The 16,106-nt window shown below is 39.0% G+C and overlaps 1 protein-coding gene across 3 annotated transcripts in view; it reads right to left on the bottom strand.

Moving 5' to 3' along the window:
* Nucleotides 1–16,106, bottom strand: part of ARSB (arylsulfatase B) — a 207,930-nt gene that overhangs the window by 175,137 nt on the left and 16,687 nt on the right. For all 3 annotated transcript variants that reach the window (XM_072736939.1, XM_025998047.2, XM_072736940.1), the window contains exons 2-4: nt 15,353–15,539; nt 10,762–10,952; nt 2,626–2,833 (exon numbers count right to left, since the gene is read on the bottom strand). In XM_072736939.1, the coding sequence (XP_072593040.1) occupies nt 2,626–2,833; nt 10,762–10,952; nt 15,353–15,539 (586 nt within the window). The remainder of the gene's footprint in view (nt 1–2,625; nt 2,834–10,761; nt 10,953–15,352; nt 15,540–16,106) is intronic.

The following is a 16,106-nucleotide window of genomic DNA, read 5'->3' as shown; positions in this document are numbered from 1 at the left end:
GTTATTCCACCTCTTCCCATGCATACTTGATAAGCAATAACCATCGTTACAGGAGCCACGTTGAGCTATGTAACAGTTTTCCAGAGGTACCATCTTCACTTCTGTCTGAGCACTTTTCAGTCTACACATGATACATTGATCCACATATATTTTCATTTCAGGAAATCATTTATCCTCAAATTGCATAATTCTGATCTCTACCACAAAGGCTTGCTTTATAAACTTATAACTTTCAATTCTTGCAACTGTGAGGTCATTTCCCAGTAATAATTACTAACTCAGTATTAGATGTCTTGGTCTCTTTTTTTATTGATTCTTTCTAACGACCTCTATAAGCATTCAATTCCAGACCTGATTAAAGTGCTTTACCAGGCTGTTCAAAATCAAGTAAATTGAGAAGACTCTCAGAATAGGAGAGATCTCATAAGGACTCAAGTATAAGAAATCTCCATTTTTTTTGGAAGACGGTGAGTTTGGGGAGTTGACAGCAAGGATACATGTTATCTTACATTCAATCCATTTTGCATGAGGGCATACTTAGAAAATTGGAGTATTTGCACAGTACTAAAGCAACTGAACGACACTGACTGCTCAGGATGAATGCCTCTCTGGGCCGTGCTTAGGCTCCCCAGGAGATCAATATGGCAGCCAACTACAAGGAAAGGGCCGCTATGCGATGAGGTCCAATAAGAACATCCAGGTCATCATTGGCATCATCTCAGGAAGCTGCAGTGGAATCAGAAAGGTTGCTGCCTGCCTCTGCCCAGCTGTGTGGCCTTGCACACAATACTTAGCCTCTTTGTGCTTCAGTTCTTACAACTGCACAATGGGATAATAGTTGTCCCCAGATAATTATTGTGAGAATGAACTAAGTCATGTGAAACACTGTGAACTCTATCCTACACAGAGTAAATGCTCATTAAATGCTAGATTCAATAACAATGCCTAATTAAAAGCAAAAACAAAACTACTCTTAAAAAAAACAAACCAATTATCAGAATACCCAAATTAATTCCGCAACATGTCATCGCACATGCCTCACGTAGTCACTTGACAGTAAAATTCACCAGAAGACAAGTCCTGTCCTCACCCTTGAAGTTTGCAATCAAATTTTTAGGTTTTAGCCAAGAATCACCAGGGATTTGAGAAAGTTTTTTTCATGAAAGACAGGCCAAAGAAGACAAAAATGACCTTAGAAGGAAGAGAGGCAATGTTGGAAGTACAAGTAAACTTAAAAATATATGTATGGGTTTGCATATACATATACACATACAAGTACACATAGGCGTATATACATATCTACAAACATACTCATACCAACATAAAATTAATAGCTAAGAGGACAGGCTTTGGAGAAAGAAATCATTACATAAAAAGTAAAAACAGAACTTTATAAAAAAGGAATTATCAGAAAATAAGAGTTCTTGATAATTAAAAAATATAGTAGTTGCACTGAATTTAATAGAAAAGGTTACAAAATAATGACAAGGAAATTTCCCAAATAGCAGAAGAAAAGTAAATAGGAGAGAAAAAAAACTAAGGAAATTAGAGGATGATCCACTATCCAAGTAAGAGAAGTTTCGTAAAGAGAGAAGAGGAGAAAGGTAGGATGGAGGGTCAAACAATTCTGAAATAAATAATACAAGAAAACTTACCATTAAAAAAATCATCTTCATTTTTAGATACAAAGTGCTCTCTGAATACTCTGCATAAGGAGTAAACCAAGACCTACACCCATAGCACATCATAGGGAAATCTTAGAAAACTCTGTCTAATGAGAGGGGAAAAAAAAAATTGTGGGGGATCCCTGGGTGGCGCAGCGGTTTAGCGCCTGCCTTTGGCCCAGGGCGCGATCCTGGAGACCCGGGATCGAATCCCACATCAGGCTCCCGGTGCATGGAGCCTGCTTCTCCCTCTGCCTATGTCTCTGCCTCTCTGTCTCTGTCTCTCTCTCTCTCTCTCTCTGTGACTATCATAAATAAATAAATAAATAAATAAATAAATAAATAAATAAATAAATATTAAAAAAAAAAAGAAAAAAAATTGTGGTATACCAGATGCAGAATCAGAAGGGCACTGCCATAATGAAAACTATTTTCAAACACTGTTTTTTCCTCCTCCTTTTCTGTTTTTTTCTCTAATCAACATGTATGAATTTTATTGTCAGAAAACAATCTGAATACAAAAAAATCGATATGAGGCAACTCTACCCTAGATTTAAATGGCTCCATTTCTCATCTGTCTTCTTAATGCCATGATCTGCCTCTACACTGAGATGGAAGCCTCTAGGCAGTGGAAGTCCTAGGGTACCTGGGCCGCAGACCACCGGGTACAGGCCACTCCAGTGATGCCCACGGCCCTGCATAGCAGTGATGTCTGCTCACACTTACTCAGGTGGGGAGAGCTTCCTGCCAGAGTATGTTGCTATCTGAAGGAAGAGGGGGAAGGCCCATAATGCTTTTCCTTAGACACATTTTTCTATCCATTATTATCTTGTCTCCACTCTCACAGTTAACATTTATTTTAATAAGGAGCTGCTAAACGCTCCAATTTGTCTTCATTCCATTTATCGAATACCACGTCCTAGGCTTTGCCAAGAGATGATTTTCCTATCGACAGACTTACCCGTGGAGAAGATGAACACCGTGTTGTTCCAGAGCCCGTGGCTTTTTAAGGCTGCCGTGACATTTCCCACTGCTTCATCCATGAGAGACACCATTCCTGCATAGTAACGCCTATTCTTATCGTGGATAAAGTCGTAGAGTTTCAGGTATTCCTCGGGGACCTGGAGAGGCTCGTGGACAGACTGAAGAGCAAGGTAGAGAAATAGAGGCTGGAAAGAGAGTTTGTGCGAATCAGTTAAGAGGGTATGGAAGTATTAAATATAGAGACATAAGTCCAGATGGATCAGTTAATAAAACTACTATCGATGCAACCCACAGATAGCTTGAAAATATTTGTAAATCACTTATCTGACAAGGGATTGTATCCAGTATATCTGAAGAACTCTCACAACCAAATAACAAGAGGCAACCCAATTACAAGATGGTAAAAGAATCTGAATAGACATTTCTCCAAAGAAGATACACAAATGGACAATAAGCTCATGAAAAGATACTCAAAAGATGCCTAGGGCTGTAGGGAGCTGAGGGGGTATGAGGAATGGTGAGTGCTAAGAGGAATGAGGTTTCTTTTGGGGGTGATGAAAATGTTTTCAATTTAGATTATGGTGATGTTTGCACACCTCTATGAATTTACTACTGAACTGTATACTTTAATTGGGTGAATTTTATGGTATGTGAACTATTAGCATCAATAAAAATATCAGCAATGTAACAGAAGACGTAAGACAAAAAATTAAAAACAAAAGTTTGAGTTCCACAATGGCCTAGAAAGCTCTAATCCAAACAAATGATAGCAATATCAATAACCAATAATAACAACTATATATTAAAGGTTATCTGTGTGCTAGATACCGTGATACCGATCTACATATTGTCTCATGTAATACTCAAATCCAGCCTGTTTACACCCATTTCATAGGTAAGTTAACTGGGGCTTAGGAAGGTTATATGATATGTCCACATTCATATTAATTGCAGAGCAATTTCCTATTGGAAACTCCACTGTTATGGTGCAGATATGTACCAATAGATGCTTTAGCTTTTTGCTTTAGCCAAAAACCAAGTTCCCACCTGTTAGGAAAGAGTTAAGGATTTTTCATATGAGAAAACAAGTGGATACCATGTCTTGCTAGTCTTTTATCAAGGACCAAACATAATCCCAATTTAATTCCTGGAAACTAAGGAGTGTGATATGCTGATTCTATTTTACCTTTTATACCAATTTATAGCATTTAACATTAGTGGCTTTCCAGGTCAGCCTCTCCTTTTTTAATGAGCCTTTCTGAAAACACTCTCTTCACTGTGCTCCTACAGAATTCCTTAATGACCTGAAAACCCTCAAAGAGACAACGACTGTTCAATCCAAGAATAATAATACAATTCTGTTAGAGTATTTGAGGCATTTAAATCTCAAAATGGAATGGGAGAAAGTTAGAAAGCAGATTGCGAGGGGGGAGCCTCATATTTCATTCTTCATTACTGTTGATAATTTCTAAAAAATCCTATATGATACACCTTGCTAGATAGAGTATCAAACATACATAAACAGCATTCAAAAAGATACCTAAAAGATTATTTTTAGTGTAGATCTTTAGAACTTAGAAACACTTCTTCCCCAAAATCAAAATGTTAAAAATAGCTATTAAATATCAAAGTCATTGCTTTAAAATCTATTTAATGAAGGAGGTTAGGTGATGGAATGATAGCTACAATAACGTTGAACCTATGCTCCATTTGTGCATTACTTCCATGGGAAAACATTCCAAATTGCAACTTCAAAGATCAATACTACAATCTTTGACACTGCCTTAGCTCTGCCTCCACTCCCCCTCAATACACACCCTTACTCCTCCAGCCACACAAACAGCAAAACTTCTGATCTCCCCCGGACCATCGTGAAGGGGTCTGCTGTGGGAGCAGCCATCTGGGCCTTTGGCCCTGTCCCCCACCACCAGCCATGGTCTGGATGAGGGCAGGATTAAATACTGGAAGGCTACAACAATTTGCAGCCCACACAAAGTTTTTAAAATCAGGAAATATCACATAAAACTCGGTGGTTTTTAAAGAATTCTTCTTGAAAAATCACAAATCCGACAACTCCGTGCCCACACTCCATCTGGTAACAAATAGCTGGAACATGAAATAGAGGCCTCACTTACAAGTGTTCTCTTGTTTCTTTCTTTAAAAGAAAAAAAAAAAAAAAAGATTTTATTTATTTATTCATGAGAGACAGAGAGAGAGAAAGAGAGAGAGAGAGAGAGGCAGAGAGAGAAGCAGGCTCCATGCAGGGAGCCTGATGTGGGACTCGATCCCGGGTCTCCAGGATCACACCCTGGGCCAAAGGCAGGCAGGCGCTCAACTGCTGAGCCACCCGGGCGTCCCTTGCTCTCTGGTTTCTAGAGCTTCCCCGCTGTTCTACCTGAATGGCTTCACTTAGTAGGTCAGCGGCCTGGCCTCTGTAAACACCAGAGTTTGTGACCCTGGTCTGGCTCCTCTGGGCAGGGATGGAGAGAAGGAGCTCACCACTTAAGGAGAAGATGCCCTCATCCAGGTCATTAGCAACAACATGGCAACCCACATGGTGAAGGAGAGAAAGGAGAAAGAGGGCAGGTTATTCCCAGCCAGCAAGCGATCTCTAGAGTCGATGGCCAGGGAGGGTCGTGAAAGAGTTCTTATAACCACCTCAGGGGAAAAAAATGATTCTTGGACCATCATTAGAGAGTCTTGCAAATACAGCAAAATATTACCTGAAAATCTTTCCTATAATTATTCCCTAGGGAGCTAAAGACATGACCATTACTCTTGAGGGGTCAAAGTTACAAAAGTGTACCAATTCCCCCATTTTTCCAGTCAGGCTTCTGTTAGTTCAAAGAGAAGGAGCATAGCTGAAAAGAGGAGTGAAAATCCCCTCTGAGGGATGAGGCCTATGACTGTCACAGGCCAGGCAAAGGCCTTGCACTACCACCAACCACGTTCTAGTAACTTACAAGTATAGATAAAAGTGTTCCTTGAGAGCCTCGGTGTCCATCGAAAGATGAATGGATAAAGAAGATGTGTTTTATGTATACAATGGAATATTACTCAGCAATTAGAAACGACAAATACCCACCATTTGCTTCAACGTGGATGGAACTGGAGGGTATTATGCTGAGTGAAATGAGTCAATCGGAGAAGGACAAACAGTGTATGTTCTCATTCATTTGGGGAATATGAATAATAGTGAAAGGGAATATAAAGGAAGGGAAAAGAAATGTTGGGAAATATCAGGAAGGGAGACAGAACATAAAGACTCCTAACTCGGGGAAACGAACTAGGGGTGGTGGAAGGGGAGGAGGGCGGGTGTTGGAGGGGAATGGGTGACGGGCACTGAGGTGGACACTTGACGGGATGAGCACTGGGTGTTTTTCTGTATGTTGGTAAATTGAACACCAATAAAAATTAATTTAAAAAAAAAAGTGTTCCTTGAACAAAATCCATATTCTTTTTTTCTCCTCATGTAACCAGCAGTAATCGAGGGCCATGCAGCATACAGGTGGACAGGCACACATATCCATAGGTCTCTGGCTCACCAGAAGGACGCAGAATGATGTACAGTGCAGTCCTTTTAATAAAGTGAGGCCCACGGCAACATAACAGAGTACTTCCATCCAATATCGTAAAAATAAAGTTCCAACACTTACCAGGTGAACTTTATCCATGAAACAACTCATTTCCCATACTGCTGGGTATGAAACATTTCAATACTATTTTTAAATGAAAAAAAAAATTTAACAGAGTATTTTGTTCTTTGTACTACATGGTGGCCTAGAGGAAAGAATGATTAACTAGGGCTCTGAGGTTCTCCAACTACAATGGGGACCCTGCCTGAAAGCCACTTGTTGTAGGATACCCCTGCTAGTGAACACATTGCCAATTTCCCCACACCCACCTACGTGGCTTCAGCTCACTGTTAACCATAAACAAGCTGCCGTCTTGGGGATGGACTCAGGATTACTACACTGGCTACTGACTTGAGTTCCAACCCAGGCATGTGTTGGTCTTTGGACACCTGCGGGCCCATTCTGACCTTACAGACATAATTTAAAACACTGTAGTCCTGGGCTGATTTTCATCTCCATGAACCTCCACGTTTATGCCAAACCTTGATCTTTCCCTTGCTCATTCTTGGGTGCAAATTCCTGCTCTGACCACGCCAGTTACAGCTGCCACCTTTAGACCAACTCTAACACTTTCAGGTTTCCTTGGAATTTAAAACAGAATCCTAGATGTGAAGCATGACCAAATGTTTAAGTATTATACAACCCTATGACATTACTACCTAAAGTTACTAGCATATTGGTAAGATGCTGAAAGTTCTTTTCCCTTTCTTTCTTTTTAAAGATTTAATTTATTTATTCATGAGACACACACACACACACACACACACACACACACACACACACAGGCAGAGGGAGAAGTAGGCTCCATGCAGGGAGCCTGACGTGGGACTCGATCCCGGGTCTCCAGGACCACACCCAGAGCTGAAGGCAGCGCTAAGCCGTTGAGCCACCCAGGCTGCCCTTCTTCTCCCATTCTTATTATGCCATTCGATTCCTAAGATATATACTCTAAATATCCTCACCGTGCTAAGAAACCTAATTCCAGTGAGGAAGAAAGCCTTATTTTTATTTCTTTAGTATATTTTCCTAATTCAAAGCAAAAATTTCAATATTTTTGAAATGTGATGCAGTTTTAAATTATTGCTCTATTGCTCTACTGACTTTCAAACTAAGACATTTCAAAAAAAAAAAAAAAGAAAAAAAACAAAAAACAAAAAACAAAAAAAAAAAAAACAAACTAAGACATTTCTTCCCAAACTGTGTCAGGAAAAAAGTGTCTACCACTAGAAATTCACATTTGCTTTAAGAAGCTTCTAGTAGATTTAGGTTTATGAAAAAACATTTATTTTTATTCTGCAAAGTGTTGAGGGGGGACTATTTTAACTGAACAATATTTTGTGGACATGTTGCTTTTACACTGTAGTGTTAGTACTGAGGGATTTATCCTGGAGAAAAAAAAAAGACATTCCTTCCCAACATGTGTGCAGTGGCTATTAGCAGTATTTCCCTGAATCTAGCACCAACTGTTTCTATTACAAAATTGCTCCATATGCTCTTTTCTCTTCAAGTGCTCTTTAAAATAGGCACATTTTTAAGATGGCCTGTGGATACTTCATGTGTATTTCTTTAATGATTTCCATCTTAGGACAAGTGGCCTGTTATAGTCTATATATAGCACCTGAGAAATTAGTACGGAATCAGAGTCAACATTGGGATAAAATGAGGAAAAGCTCAGCTCCTGAAACTATGTGATGATGCATCAGTTTACTAAGAACTGAAAATGTAAACATCTGCATTTGCTATCTTAAACAAACACTCTGAGGCTGTTATTCTGTACCGATTATTTCATGCATTTATCTACGCTTGAAACTTGACCTTGAGGCTGTTGGGCATGCTGGACACTGCTTCAGAACGTTTTAGACACTGTCAGAAAATGACCATCCTGTCATCTGGAAATTCCCACAATGCTACCTACGAGCAGCACTATATTACTAACACAACTTTGGATGGCTTGCAAGCTCTTAGGGACTCACTTCCCACAGTTCCTGTGCTTTCCGCACCATACCAGATAAGGCAGCCCACCCACAAATAACTACTTCACCCAGCTGCTTCCTCTTATCCACTTAATGTTACAGGCACTGTGAGAGAATACTCTATTGTTGCCTAATGGGAACTAACTTTTGCTGTAGGCATATTACAGTTGTTACATGATTAAGGTAGTGTTTTACTGTAAGCCTGTAAAAGGCAGTTGGCCTGAGCTTGTCCTCTGTGTGTTTGAAGGGAGTCAATAGTGGCTGCACCTCAGAATCACTGGTGAGAGAAAGGTGGGGGCAGAAGGGTCATTAAATACCAATGACACCTCCCCACACCAGCACCAATAAATCACAATATTTGTTACCGATCTTTATTACCAGGTTTCCAGATGAGCCCAATATACTGTCAAGACTGGAACCATCAAGCTGAATCATACACTGAGGCTAATAATCTCTAGTCTTGGATATTAGCTGTAAACTCGGGATGCGTGGTGAGTGCATTGAGCTCTGGAGTCAAACAGCATGGGTTTAAATTCTGATTTGGACTCTAAGTAGCTCTGTGACCTTGAACAAATTTCTTGCTTGCTTATCTGTAAAAGGGTGCATAACTCAAAGGATAGGACAGGAACCACAATTCCCTTAAGGTTTTATCTTGTTCTTTGGGCTTTTAGCACTATCTATATAATACCAAGCATACAGAGGAAAACAGAGAACCTAGGCCAAATACCCAGCAGCTATCTTTCCAACTCTCTCAATATTGGTTTAGATCTAGATTTTTTTTTAAGATTTTATTTAATTATTTGAGAGAGAGACACACACACAAGCAGGGGGGACTGGCACAGGAGAGGGAGAAGCAGACTCCCTGCTGAGCAGGGAGCCCAATGTGGGGCTTGATCTCAGAACCCCAAGATCACAACCCGAGCCAAAGGCAGATGCTTAACTGACTGAGCCAACCAGGCATTCCCGGTTTAGATCTAGATTTGAAACCTGCATATGTTCACATATTTGAGAGATGTTCTGATCTTCCATTTTCCACCAGATGTATAGTTACTCCAAAAAGGCAGCATGTAAGAGTGATAAAAAGCCCAAAGTGGGGTAAAACTGAGGATGGGTACCAGGGAAGACCCCCAATACTGAGTTAGAACAGGCAAAGGCACAGCCAGGAGGAAACCATGTCAAAAAGGGAGTCAGAAAAAAAAAAAAAAAAAAGGAAGTCAGCTGCCAGGTACCACGTCTAAATAGGTATATTAATCTAAATCCAAACTGTGATCTGCTCTGAGGCCATTCAGCAATTGTCAAAGAAACAAAGTACAGAAAACTGGAAGTACCAGATAATACTGCACATTCTGTAGTTTGCCCTATCAGGGTCTTATTGAAGGACTAATTTCATCAGTGTGCTAATGCAATTCTTAATGAAGCCACATTTGAGCCCAGTATCTGACAACACAAATATGTGACCCAATTTCAAAGGTGTATCCAGAGAATTTAGCTTAGGAAGCTAACTCTAGATTAACAACAGCAGCAACAACAACAACAAAATGTTTAAGGCAATTCACACTCTTTTCTATTTTACCTTGAGAGAAGTCAAAAGATTTCAGTACATGACATACACAATGGCTTCAATGCAGTAAATGTGAAAAATAGGCTCATAGTATACCATGTTTATGGAGTGAAAGACTTAATATTGTTAAGACACACATTCTCCCCATGTTGGTCTACAGAGGCAAGGAAATCCACATCCAAGCAGCAACTTTTTGGTAGAAATTGACCAGGTGATTCTAAAATTAACATGGGAATGCAAAATATCTAGAATAGCCAAAATAACCTAGGGAGGCCAAACACAAAGAAGACTTGTGCTAAATCCAAAGTCTGTCGATCTCTTAACAGAAAGTTTGCCATAATACAGCCTCATCTTGTACATGAGCCTATCATTTAAAAAAAGTCAATGTACTAATCGCTTACAGCACATAAAATGCACCAAAATAATAAAACTATATTTCTACTAAAACACTGTAGAAACAATATTCCTCAAAATGCAATCTGGGGACCACATGGTGTCAGAATCACCCCTAAAGAGTTTCTTTAAAATGCTGATGTATGGGGGCAGCTGGGTTGCTCCCATATATCATACACCATACATCATCCCATACATCATATATCATACATCAGTTAAGCATCTGACCCTTGACCTAAGCTCAGGTCTTGATCTCAGGGTTGTGACTTCAAGACTTGTGTTAAAAATAAATATAAATAAATAAACAATTAATTAATTAAAATTCTGGTGTATGGATTTCCCCCAGACCTAAGGAATCAGACTTTCAGAGAGGGGTTCCAGAAATTTCTACTTTTATCAAGCTTCCCCAAGCAGATACCAATATACTCCAAAATTTGAACACAACTCCCCTAGAATTTTTTAGATCTTCTCCTAAACAAGCAGCCTTTTCCTATACTCACCTGCAGTATATCTTAACACAATTTTGATATCAATAAAAGAGAAAGGCTTACCTTCTCTGGTGGATGGTTAGATATGAGGGCTGTTGCTCTTTCAGTAAATATGTTTGTTGAATACATATTTTTATATCCTGTTGCAACTTCTTCACCATCTCGAAAATCAAGAGCACATCGTGTGACATTTAGAGCATCAATTAATGTACAGCGCTCATGGGAATAGTAATCTTCACTACCTAGGAGATATCCTACAACATGAATGGGAGATGAAAGTAGTCAGCATAGCATAAAACTTGTTAAACAAACTAATGTTTCAGCATTTAATTGCCCAGTGCAATTGATTACCCGTGACAAGGCTAATCAAATGACAAGGCTAATCAGAGCACCACTTCTTAACATCTCTATATTTGCTAGCAGGAGGTATTAAAATGTTATTGTAAAAAAAAATTCAAATCCATTCCTCAGTCAAGTCTTCGGAACACAAGGCTCTGTCATGTAACTCTCAAAGTAGGTGATTCTAAGTAAATCCATTTTAAAAAACCAGAGTTCAAATTCAGTAAAGGTGATAAAAATCTTAATCTTTTAAAGCTATCTAATGGCAAAAATAGCCATAGTCAATGTGATTTCTCTGAGGTAATCACATAAATGAACACAGGATTCAAATAATGTTGATACCGACCTTGGGAGGCTGGCTTCAAGGTTATTTATAGTAGCAGCTCTAGGAAGAATCATCTTTAGTCAGATGCTGACACCCACTGGTGGAAGACATAAACCTTACCAAAGAGGAGCTCTAGACATAATTTAACAGAGCCAGCAGATCAAACTAACGTGGGGCACTGAAAGCAGATTTGTCTACAACCCTGATCTCAGTTTTGCCCGAAATGTAAATGACATCAATTGCCTAGCCCACAATTTGAATATAAACATGAAAGGAAGTGGGTTTTCTCAGCTAAAGTGGTTTCTGCAAATGTTGTATATTTTCCTAAAATATTAAAATAAGCTGTGCTGCATATTGTATTATTCCATTTATATGTAATATCCAGAATAGGCAAATCTATAGAGACAAAAAGATATGTTAGTGGTTGCCTAGTGCTGGTGAGGTTTGGGGAAAATCAGGAGTGACTGCTAACAGAGATGGGTTTTCTTTTTGGGGTGATGAAAATATTCTACAGTTGGATTGTAATGACAGTGGCACAACCCTGTGTATTTATTAAAAATCAATAATCTGTACACGTTAGTTGGGTGAGTTAGATGGTGTGTAAGTTATACCTCAATAAAGCTATTAAAAAGAAATAAGTTGTGCTGGACTCTGAACCATCTCCTAACAAATAATGTTTATTAACCTTAAAATGAGGTGGATAAAATTGGCCTAGCCCTTTCTTCAGTCCTAAGCATCCTCTATAATACCAATCAAAAGCCTTAGGCAGTTTACATAAAAAAGGAATTCATTTTTAATTAATTTCCTCCTTTTCCACGATTCAATAAATTCAAAGTCCCGAATACAATGAATACCTTGGTCTAAGACCACTTTTTAAAAAATTCAATTAATTATTTTAGAGATTCAGCAAAGTGAGAGGGTGGAAGAGAATCTCAAGCAGACTACTCACTGAGTGTGGAGTTAGATGTAGGGCTTGATCTCATGACCCCTGACATCATGACCTGAGCCAAAATTAAGAGTCAGAGGCTTAACTGAATGAGTCATCCATGTGCCCCAGATCACATTTTAAATGCTAATCTTTTCCCCTGATGTATATAACAAAAAGGGAAATCAAATATATTTGTTAATTAATATATAATAGAGAAAGAAACATATCCATAAAAGTGATCTTAGGCCTTACATGGATGATTAGAGAGGTTAGGACACTGGGGTTCTTCTGGAATTTTTAATAACTCCTGGGTGTTAAGAGATTGAGGAAATCACTTCCGTTTATTTCCCTGTAAATGTAAATTGTTTTCCATTACTTGAGAGAATATAAGCATAGGATATACTTGGTTAAAAGAATACAAAACTGTAGGGGTGCCTGCGTGGCTCTGTAGGTTATGTGTCTGACTCTTGATCTCAGGTCAGGCCTTGATCTCAGGGTGGTGAGTTCAAGCCCCAAATTGGGCTCCAGGCTAGATATGGAGGCTACTTTTAAAAAAAATTTTAACTATAAATATTTAAAAAGATATAACCAAAGGAGAATTCCAGGAATAGAACTATTTATTTACATATTTAGCCAGACTGATACCAAAAAACCATGTGGCAATCACATACAGCTTTTCTCAAACAGGGCTTCACAAATTTGAACTTACATGATGAGCTAAAAGAAGATGGCATCCTATGTTATATTGGGGAAAAATCAGAACATACTTTTTGAACAACTAAATCTCTGACGTTTTTGCTTAACAGTTTTATTGAGGTCTAATTCACAATACATTATAAGTTACCTACTTAAAGTGTCCAAATCAGTGGTCTTTAAGGTATTCAGAGTTGTGCAACCAGCCCCACAATCATCTGACTTCTTTTAAACAGAACATCTAAGTCATAACAGTGATAACAGCTGCATGGTGGTCATTATCCCCTCCCACTACAAGTCTATATGGGTGTGGGGTGTTCGTTCATCTCAATCCTCAGGCTTCTCAACTCTTATAAAAGGATATGATTTTCTTCTAGCCAACTGAATTTTTAAATATGTGACTTGGGTTTTAGTAAAAAAGAAAAAAGAAAAAAGAAAGAAAAGAAAAGAAAAGAAAAGAAAAGAAAAGAAAAGAAAAGAAAATTAAAATATCTATAGTCTATAGTCTATAGTCTAAAGCTGTTTTTTAACACTTACCAGAGTACAAGTATTGATCTATCTTTCAGCAAAGGTCTAATTGAAAATTGTCAAGGGATATACAGGCTGTTTTTCCTCTAGAATTTGCAAAATGACAAAGAGCTCTTACACCCAAGTCTGACTTTAACAGTTATTTGAGGATGCGGAGGATATAGTCAGGTTCATTAAGAAAGAATGCCATGATTGCTTAGCAATGTCTGCTAGAGGACCTGGATGGGATCGGGGCACATACAGCCTCCTGTCTGATGTCCTTGCATCTCAACTTGACACTGGACCCAACACAGCATGACACAGCTGTGGGCTTCGACTGCATCATCTGGGCCCCATATAATCACTAAAATGCACTTTGGTGCTCTCGAAAGTTATGACTTAGATGCTCTGTTAAAAAGCAGTCAGAGGATTGTGGGGCTAGTTGCACAACTCTAAATGAAAAGGAATGTCTCAAGACAAATGTACAAGAAAACCACCACTTTATTACTAAAATGCTGTTTTTGAGGATGCTGTCCACCTTACCTTCTCCCAAAGGAGAAATTTCTCAAGTCTAAGAGCCAGAAAATGCTTTACCCTTCCTGAACATCTGGTTTCCATTTATCTTATAAATAATGTGACTCTTATAGCTGTCTCCTTTTTTAAAATATTTTTTTAAAATTTGGACATGAGAATTCTCAAGTTACAGAGTTCAGTGCGAACCCCACCTACAGCCATGCAGTTTTTCATAATTTGGTGCCATGATACAATTCCATCTTTTTCTACTCACCCTGATTTTTTATTCTATTTAAGATTTCGTTTATTTGAGAAAAAGAGAGACAGAGAGGAAGAAGGAAAGTGAAAGAGAGAGAGTCTGAGCAGGGGGAAGGAGCAGAGGGAGAAGCAGACTCCCCACTGAGCAGGGAGCCGGATGTGGGGCTTGATCCCAGCACCCCAAGATCATGACCGAAACCCAAAGTAGACACTTAACTGACTGAGCCACCCAGGTACCCTCTATTTATTTTTAAACTTTTTATGTTCAGCATGAGTTCCTTTTCAGATGCAGGTTGTAAATAAATGAAGAGACAAATGAGAAGTACGTAGGTAGCTAAATAGCCAGATAATGTAGTATGAAAAGAACTCATCAGAAAGACACAGTCACTAGTAAAATAAATAGGCTGTTAATTAAGACATAATTTGTAAGAGGTTAAAAGAGGGTAAGTTTTAAAACTAACTTCAGGGTTCACATTTTTATACGACTATCAAGTCCCTAAACCATTTATTTCTTATTATTCTTCCTATTACTATTTGTTATCGACTCTCCCCTTTTATTTTTTTGACTGGTCTTCCCCAATCTAGTGATTTCAAAAACAGATCTCACAGAAGGAGAAAAGGATGGCAGTAGAAAAGAGTCTCCTCTTTTCTCCAGAAAAAAAAAAAAAAAAAAAAAAAAAGAAATCTGTAGGAAAGTCCATGGAGAGAAAACAATATTCTGAACCTTTGTGAAGGAAATATTCTTGTATTGAGTTTTGCCTGAAATTTCTGAAAAATCAAGCTGTATGCCCTTTTGGTAATAAGGTTCTCCACGAGTACTACAGTCTCAGATGTGGAGATAGCAAATCTTCAAAGGCCCCAACATGGCATTTAATACGCTGGCAAAGGGAAGTGCCCCCTGTGGCGGCTGCCCACCGTGCGCTGAGCAGAGCCGGGCGTGGAGGTGGTCCTAGGAAGCTGCCCACAGCAGTGCTGCCTGATTCATTCTGTGTTCAAGTTTCCAGTTATTTCATTTGATTACATTGGGGTGTGTTTTATGAGACGGTTGCAGCTCGGCTAAGTTGTAAAACGAACATGTGCATTTCCATTACCAAAGTAAGTATCAAATCCTCGGCGGGTTGGAAGGCATTCTTTCCGGTACATTCCCAGGTGCCACTTTCCGACCATATGGGTAGTGTAGCCTGCTTCTTTTAGAAGCTGGGGAAGGAGTTTTTCATCCAGAGGCACACAGCTGGGCTGACAGGGCCAGATTATTTGGTGTTGTAAACCTGTGTGGATCTTAAAGAGATAAACATGAAATTATATATAGATGATCTGAAACATCCTGAACAAGCAGATAGAGTGGTTGTTTACTTTTCTTTTAAAAGATTTTATTTATTTATTCATGAGAGACATAGAGAGAGAGGCAGAGACACAGGAGGAGGGAGAAGAAGGCTCCATGCAGGGAGCCCGACTCGGAACTCGATCCCGGGACCCCGGGGTCATGCCCTGAGCTGAAGGCAGGCGCTCAACCACTGAGCCGCCCAAGTGCCCTTGGTTCCTTATTTTTTTGAATACATCTGCAGACCTGACGGTTTAATTCTATTCCTGTACCAGTTTAAGGATACTTCTGAATGGCACTTTACTCACTTACCCAAATAAGGTACTGGATCATAAACAGGATTGGAAAAAATGAATAAAAGCACTCTAATAAACACTAGATATTTCAACAAATATTTATCAAGGAATTATGTTAGAAACCATTAACTTAAGATTTCACTTTCTACCTCAAAGGAAAGGAACCATAACATGATGCGTGGATCTACGAAGGAAAAAGTATTCCAATTTTTGTGCATGTGAGAAATG

The sequence above is a fragment of the Vulpes vulpes genome, chromosome 14 (assembly GCF_048418805.1).
Source record: "Vulpes vulpes isolate BD-2025 chromosome 14, VulVul3, whole genome shotgun sequence".
NCBI lineage: Eukaryota > Metazoa > Chordata > Mammalia > Carnivora > Canidae > Vulpes > Vulpes vulpes.
The sequence above is the reverse complement of the archived record's forward strand: the minus strand, read 5'-3'. Positions and strand labels throughout refer to the sequence as shown.